The 8,312-nt window shown below is 44.3% G+C and overlaps 1 protein-coding gene across 1 annotated transcript; it reads left to right on the top strand.

The window, feature by feature from the left end:
• The first annotated feature begins 934 nt into the window (after window positions 1–934).
• LOC123121559 (uncharacterized) lies at window positions 935–7,845 on the top strand. The gene is made up of 10 exons (XM_044541569.1): window positions 935–1,368; window positions 1,460–1,663; window positions 1,754–1,811; window positions 3,433–3,495; window positions 4,742–4,817; window positions 5,424–5,539; window positions 5,658–5,747; window positions 5,834–5,965; window positions 6,977–7,162; window positions 7,374–7,845. Exons 1-9 carry the CDS (start codon window positions 1,046–1,048, stop codon window positions 7,103–7,105), a joined length of 1,191 nt encoding a protein of 396 aa, XP_044397504.1. The 5' UTR covers window positions 935–1,045; the 3' UTR covers window positions 7,106–7,162; window positions 7,374–7,845.
• Window positions 7,846–8,312: the final 467 nt, after the last annotated feature.

The following is an 8,312-nucleotide window of genomic DNA, read 5'->3' as shown; positions in this document are numbered from 1 at the left end:
GTAACTTTTGGGTATCCTATGAAGACGCACTTTTCCGATTTGGGTTTGAGCTTATCAGGATGAAACTTTTCACATAAGCCGCTCCAACCAGACGTACGACTGTCACAGCAGTTGGAACTGGTCTACCAAATCACTGTCTTCACCGAGCTAACTGGTTCTATTTCCTCAACCCTTCCATTTCCTCATTATTGTGTTGTGCACTTGATCGTTACTGTTTGAAGACTTTGACTGAAGACTTTCTCAATTTCCTCAGTTCAATTTCTTCAGTCAGTTTGTCTTCAGCCTGCTTATCCTGTGTTTAAGCTTTCTGTACTCTATGCTTGTTTTTATTTCATCATGATGTCTATGCATCTGTTCAGTTATGTATGCATCCGAGTACTTATTTTGCTGCTAGTAGTTCTTTGCTTAGGAATTTCCTCACCCTGAAATTCCTCAGTGAAAAATTCATAAAAATCGCCTATTCACCCCCTCTAGCCGACTTAACGCACTTTCAAACATTTTGAGGAATTTGTATCCTTTGGAACCACACTTCTCAAATCCAACTCCACAATGACCAATTCGGGAAGAGAACCACTTCGAGCACATAACTGGCGACCTCGGCATATAAACCCACAAATGGAGCATAGGTGCTCTTTTGGTGACCTGTGGTAGGATCGACTTCCAATGATTGTCTTTTCATTTGGCATGCATGATTATGGTGTTGTAATTTCAAGGAAACAACCCCATTCTCCTTCAAGAAAAATAGATGGGCATCATCAACAACGAAAACAAGAGTGCTAGTGAAGCGGGCAAGAGAGGGGAGATCGGAGCCCACTGGATCTTGATTCATCAACGATTCAAAAAACCACGAACTGGAAAACGGCCGACGGCCCAGCATTTCAGTTCCACTGTCTAAAAAACCTGCTGTTGAATCAGGCGGCGCTTGCGAACCCACGTGGCACTGCTTCCTCAATCCTCACAGCAGAAAGTCCCCGGCTGCGCCGTCGGCCTCGTGGCAAAACTACCAGCCGTTGTTTGTCCCCACATCCTGCTCCGCTTCATCCCCATGGCTGCGACGACGGCGGCGGCGGCGGCTGCTACTGCGGCTCACCTCCTCACCTCCCCACCTCTCGCGTCTCCACGGCCCGTACCTCGCCGTCACCGCCGCACCGAGGCCGCCGCCAGGAACCTCTCCTGCCGCGCGTCGCTGGGCCCCGACGCCCCCCTACCCGCGCTCGCCGCCCCCAGGCCGTCGCCCGCTCGGGGGAGGACGTACCTGCGGGAGCACTCCTGCCTCCTCTTCCCGCCCCCGCGCGGCGCCCGCCCGCTCGCCGTCGTCAAGTTCCTCGGCGGCGCCTTCATCGGCGCCGCCCCCGAGGCCACCTACGGGTAGGCGGAGTCCATCCGACCTCGTGGTAATCCGTGGGAGGGGAGAACTTCGTAGTACTGATTTGCGCTTGGGCGCCGTGGTTTGTTGCAGCTACCTGCTGGAGCTCCTGGCGCAGGAGGGGTTCCTCGTGGTGTGCGTCCCGTACAACGTCACCTTCGACCACGCGGCCGCCGCGCGGGAGGTCTTCGAGAGGTTCCACGGCTGCTACGACGCGCTCCGAGCGTCGGGCCTGCCGGAGGCCGGGCTAGGCGCCCTGGACATCGCGGGGCTCCCGCTCTACTCCGTTGGTCACAGGTGCTCGCACGCCCGCCACCTGTTCGATGCTTTACCACAAAAGATGCTTGCAGACTTGTTTTACTGACGGTATTCTTCAACGAATTGCAGTAATGGCGCGCTGCTTCAGCTGTTGGTTGGGAGCTACTTCTCAGAAAAGATACCAAAGGTTCGCTTGGTATTTAGTTTTTTTTTTAGAACACCGAGCCTCCTCGTCGATTTCCATTAAAGAAACTGCCACATAGTTCTACACCATGAGTAGGAAGAGTGAAAGAAACACAAACGACTCAGCATCTAGACCTACATCCAGAGGCTATCACAAACGCATACTGTTCTGTGGCAACGAAACATTCAACAGCCACACAGAAATCATAACCAAACACCACACATCAAGATCAAACTGCTGCTATCCGTTTCATCACCGGCGTCCAGCCATGACACCTGGAGTAAACTTCAGCCGTCACCATCTTCGAAAGCTGCACTCCTTCAATTCTTTTTCGGCCTTGGGATTTCTGCAGTAAAGCCCACGAAGATAGGTGATTACCTAATTGGAATATAACATCAGCAGGGTCATCAGGAAAATGCTGTCGAATGCACACAGCATTCCTAGTTTTCCATACCATCCAGCAGATGGCTGCCCCTCCACTAATTACCAGCTTGCGTTGCAGGGAAGGATGAAAGCCATCACCAAACAAATCCACAGTGCTATCAGACGGTCTATTTAAGACCAAAAGCACATAGGATAATCTGCAATATCAGTTTGGCTAGCACAAACTGGAAGAGCAGATGATCTACAGTCTCCTTTGCACTGCAGAAATAATATTGTTCATTCCATTCCAGCCCCATTTCAACATGTTGTCCTTGGTTAAGATAATATTTTTCAGCATCAGCCACAGGAGGTTTTTTATTTTCAGAGGGATCTTCAGCTTCCAGACAAAGCTGAATCCAATCAGACTCCCAGATCTCAGATGCAAATAAGTTGCTCTGACAGAGAAATCTGCTTTATTACCCACTTTCCATTTCACTCCGTTTTGCTCGTTAGCAAAAAAAGTCCACTGCTTAGCAGTATCATCAAGCAAAGTTCTCCATAATTGGATGGTATCGAAACGACCCTACAGAACTGTTTGCACTGTTACATTTTTGCTGAAGGTTATCTGGTAAAGCCTCGGGAATTGCACTGCCAATGGTGAATTAATTACCCAGCTATCTTCCGAGAATAAAGTTTTTCCACCATCACCAATTGTCCTTTCTGATAACTTCTGGAAAATATTGTTGACACCCATCAGACTCTACCAGAAATAGGAGCCTCCACCCAGGTTGCCATTGAGAGGGAACATGTTTCTGCAGATATTTGCTCTTCAGCATAGTCTGCCAAATCCCATCAGTGTTTTCCGATTCCACAACCATTTGCAAAGCAGGCTTTGATTCATAATCTTCAGGTGCAGAATGCCAAGACTTCCAGAATCTTTTGGCAAATAGACTGTCAGCTCACCAGATACAAATTCCTGTCATCAGACTCCTGCCACAACATCCTAGCTCTGTGATAATCCCATCTCTTCAGAACTCATTTAGGTGCCTCTAGAAAGGAGAGCATATACAGAGGGATACTGCTCAAACAAGTACTTGTCAGTATTGCTTGGTATTTAGTTAATACTAACAGCAAAACCACAAACGTCTGTTTTCTTTAATGGAGATTGCAGAGGAAAGTTTGAGTTCCTAATTTTCTTTGTATAATTCCTTGGTAACAGTGCTTATTGTTATTTTCTTTTGTTGGGCTCTGATCATTTTAGGCTAATGCCATTGTCTCATTCAACAATAGGCCCGCTTCAGAGGCTGTTCCTTACTTTGAGCAGGTAATTTGGTCCACGCTTTCTCGCACATTGCATTGTAGTGACCTTCTGTTTAACTATTTTCAGCCCAAGCACTTGATTTACTGGTAACTGGTGTAGTGATGTGTGACAATGTATATATTACTATGTTTGCGTTGGCATAAGTTTATGAAAAGAAAAGCAATTGGCATTCTGTTTTGTCGAAATGGCTAGCTGATTCTCTCTGTTTCCTACATTGGGACCTATGCTGCTAAGTTTTTTTTTTTGCTATAGGTAACTGTGTATCTGTATCCTGCACAACAATATCACATCTTTGTACCACTAAGTAGTTTATGCGTATGTCTATAAGCTGATCTACTGATTGAATTATTGAAGCCAAGGGACATTTAGTCTATGAGCAAATCAATATTTCCCGCAGAAACACTTAGATAAAGTGGTGCCTTTTAAAATATCTTGTTTTATTAGTCTTTTGAAGATACCTGTATTCTTGTAAGATTCCAGACACATGCAAGAGTTTGTCCAGCATCACCGTTTGAGATTCTGAACTTTAGAGTCATCAAGCGGTCGTTGTGGTTCAGATCAGGGATCTGCAGATTGCAGACTGACTTGATATTGAACCATGTTTAGAAACAATTCAACATGGTTATAGGCCAATGACTCCCCTACCCACGCAATAAAACACACTCGCTACACTCACAAAATACCCAGGTTTCTGGCCCTGAACTATGCACATGTATACAACACCTGCAGTTCCGTTCAAACCCACACAATCCCCCCACTTGATTACTTTTTGTCGTGTAAAAACACACATATTCCTGATGTTGCACTGATCTATTAGCTATTACTAGCTTGTGTTTGGTTCTCCCCAGTTTTATGGTCAGGGGATGAGCTGAGTTCTATTCTGTATGTATGTTGAACTACAGCTAGCAGCTCCATATTGTGAAATACAGAGCGACAAAACTTCAGGACCAGTAAACAATTTATGGTTTAGATATTGGACTAACAAATTCAGCCATAAAATAATTAACATTTTTCAGTTGTAATCAATTAAAGCATCAGCCATGTTTAAGAATGTAAATTTGTGACTTGCAAGAATTAGACTATTAGCAAAGCGTTTGAGAAACATGTAGCAATGCTACTTGATACTTCATTTCCAACGTACAACTTTGTGCAAACAACTGGTATAGGTACTGACACGTTGCATTCTTAGTTTGTTAGCTTGTGCTCTCTCCATTTTTTTTTATCTTTGATAAATTTTTGTTTTATACAGATAGGCCCCCTCATTAATCAACTAACGCCTATGATGGAGACATCACCTGTATACTCTGTGGCAAGAGATGCATCAGGTGATTATTCACTGCATTTACATTTATCAGTAATTATTTAACTTCCATGAAATATTTGTGGCTTGCTGGTTGCCACTAACCTTCCATGTTAACTGTTAGTTTGTGGCTTTTGAGGTTCCTGTGCTTCATGTTATTGCATCGTTGTTGCTATGCCACATGGTCTTCTGTTACTTCTGACGCTCGCTAGTATATGCGTACGTGCAATGCACGTTGATATTAGGGTGGAAATTAATTGCACATTGATATTAGGTAGGATATCAATTACTCCCTCTGTAAAGAAATATAAGAGCGTTTAGATACAGCGGGAGTACACGTTAGTTATGTGATTAGCACAAATGTTGACATTTGGTATGATTTAATTGCATGCTAAACATGTTGAGCGCTCACCATTGGAGCAATCTAGATTATTGGATTGTCATGGTTTGATGGCTGAGATTAATTGGATCTGCCCCCTTTAGGTCTTTTTATATTGGTATAAATATAAATGTTACAAATGCCTAGTGTCAAAACGTTAGTATGATGCAATAGTTAGGATAGAAATATGTACATTGGAAAAAGTGGCCATGAGACTGTTTTCATAGTATAAGGTATGGTATAACTCTGTAGGGAATGCGTGGAAGGCCCTATTTGATTTAGCTGGAGGTTTGATACGGGAGTACGATCAAGAAGCTATGGTATCTGTAAGCAAATTTGTCGATCAGTTACCATCAGTAATGAATCAGGTATTATATTTATATATGAATCTAAATTATATTTCATTAATAAAATGTGCTCTGACAACATGTTTGTCCATAGATATCTTTTTATCCTGAACATACATTCTTCCCATGTTATTTACAGGTTACAGAAGGTGTATCTGAATTCAAACCAACACCACCTGAGAACCGTGAATTCTGCAAGAATTCTTACAGTGTAGCTAATACATTATTGGTACTGTTGAGAAACTTGCACTTACTTAAGCAAACCTCTTTCCGTTCTAATTTAGCATTCGTTAATGCTCCATGTATGTATTGTAGGTGAAATTCAGCGTTGATGCTATTGATGATACAGACATAATTGAGGACATCTTGAGACCCCGGGTAGACTCAATTGGTGGACAAATAAAGAAGGTCGTACTGTCAGGAACACATCTAACTCCGTGTATACAGGTACAGCTAGTCATATTTTTCATCTTCAAATGGAATTCTCGTAATCACTAGATCATGTTGAAGACCACTCCCTGTTAATATGTGTAATACCATGGGAGGGCTGTTTTGGTTCTGGGGAGCATATGCCCCTGAATGAACAGTAAATTCAAAAGAAATAGTAAAACAATTTAAAAAGTCAGATTTTTTTTTGGTATATGTTCATGTTAGTGTAACAAGCGTGTGACAATTTTCATACGAAACGGGATAGCAGTACAACAACAACAAAGCCTTTAGTCCCAAACAAGTTGGGGTAGGCTAGAGGTGAAACCCATAGATCTCGCGACCAACTCATGGCTCTGGCACATGGATAGCAAAGCTTCCACGCCCCCTGTCCATAGCTAGTTCTTGGTGATACTCCAATCCTTCAGGTCTCTCTTAACGGACTCCTCCCATGTCAAATTCGGTCTACCCCGACCTCTCTTGACATTCTCCGCACGCTTTAGCCGTCCGCTATGCACTGGAGCTTCTGGAGGCCTGCGCTGAATATGCCCAAACCATCTCACAGACAATGTTGGACAAGCTTCTCTTCAATTGGTGCTACCCCAACTCTATCTCGTATATCATCATTCCGGACTCGATCCTTCTTCATGTGGGCACACATCTATCTCAACATACGCATCTCCACCACACCTAACTGTTGAACATAACTGTTGAACATGTCGCCTTTTAGTCGGCCTGAAACGGGATAGCAGTGCCTCCTGAAAAATAACAAAATGAAGTGTAATATTTGGTGTTCAGCTTGTTTTTTTTTCTGCACAGGCCAAAAGGCTAAAGCATTCCACATAAAAATTTGCAGAATTAGGATGTGACCATGAACACTTCTTTTTATTTTATTTTTATATATATACAAAAAAAACATTTTTTGGCGCGTGCGGGAGCATGTGCTCCTGGGAGCCGAATTGGATTTCCACATTTAATGTGTACAACATTAATATTCATGTGTGCCAGGCACTAACTATAGCTATACTACAGGATGTTAAATGGCAGGTTGGTTCAGAATACACTCCAGCGGATGCTCTGGCGCAGGGCTTAAAGTCATTGGCTCTCAATGAGACTAGGGTCCTCTCAAGAACTATCGTTGACTACTTCAGATCCCTTTAGAAGCCTAGATTATAATTTATTCTATGTCCATTGAAGTTCAGAATGCTGCTTATGAAGGTATGTGATACTACTGAATCTTTGTGTAACATCTGTGGTGTAAAAACCTAGGACCATGGCTTGCATTAATCGTACATTTATTTACCACATTGGATATGCTTTTACACACAGAGCCAGAACGGCAGAAATATCTGTAGAATCTATAGTGCTATACAGTCTTCATTCAGTTTCATCACAAACATTTTTGCTGGTTGCCGCTTTCCTGATGCAGTTGGCTGGGGTGTTGGGGGGTTGCCACTACAAGGACACACCGGAGTAAATATTATAGCACCTATACGACTCTGAAGAGCGATGTATTTGGACCGAGTTGAGTACGTTGGCACCGGCAGGCCGTACCACCACTATATGGTCTGATCAAGATTTGGAGGTTGGGACCAAGCTGTTGGACTCTAGTCAGGCTATACACTGCATTTAACCCGAAATCCAAGAGAACAACGATCCATTCTCAGGTATGGCACCAGCGACGCTGAGTTGGTCGTATACACCTTCCAGCAGGCAGGCAGGCAAGCTGTCCATGCACGGCCTTCTTCTGGTTGGCATTTTACGTGTAATACGACAATGCATACATCATCATACGTAGATTGCCATGTTATATATTCTGTATAATAGTAACATCTGGGACAGTATTGTGTACATGTTTGAGAATGCTACAAGCGCAAGAGCTGTGGGTTATTGGTCATGAATTTCACGGGTTGGGTTGAAGCTCGGTAAGAAGTACCGTGCCCAGTTCTAGAGAAAGTTAGCCAGTTCAGATAATAGCCATTGTTTCTTTTCTTGTGGCTTGAATGGCGGGTGAAAAAGAGCAGCCGACGCATGGATCGACACAAGTCCACGTCCACTCGCGCGGCTTGAAAAGAAAGAAAAATATCCATGGGGTACGGACGCACTGGGTGAGCCCAGTTGACCGTTGTCTGCGCATGGCAACTTGTACGCGGCGCGGACGGCTGGACGACGCTAGCCTCCGGCGATCGTCGGCGTACGTTACGTATATCGCGTGACAGCACAGCTCAGGCAGCTGGATGCTTCCTGCGGCCAAATCTCCTGCTGGATCGCGATGGCGCGGCTCTAGCAAAGCCACGTCAGAGTCAAGCCAAGGCCTGGACGCGTCCGTGCATGCAGCCGCGTCCGTCTCTTTGCGTTCAGACAGGTT

This window comes from Triticum aestivum, chromosome 5D (assembly GCF_018294505.1).
Source record: "Triticum aestivum cultivar Chinese Spring chromosome 5D, IWGSC CS RefSeq v2.1, whole genome shotgun sequence".
NCBI classification, from domain to species: domain Eukaryota; kingdom Viridiplantae; phylum Streptophyta; class Magnoliopsida; order Poales; family Poaceae; genus Triticum; species Triticum aestivum.
The sequence above is the reverse complement of the archived record's forward strand: the minus strand, read 5'-3'. Positions and strand labels throughout refer to the sequence as shown.

Coding starts and splice junctions, on each gene's coding strand:
- LOC123121559 (XM_044541569.1), top strand. CDS start 1,046: ATGGCTGCGACGACGGCGGCGGCGGCGGCTGCTACTGCGGCTCACCTC. Junction 1,812..3,432: donor TCTCAGAAAAGATACCAAAG/GTTCGCTTGGTA, acceptor TGATCATTTTAG/GCTAATGCCATTGTCTCATT. Junction 3,496..4,741: donor CTGTTCCTTACTTTGAGCAG/GTAATTTGGTCC, acceptor TGTTTTATACAG/ATAGGCCCCCTCATTAATCA.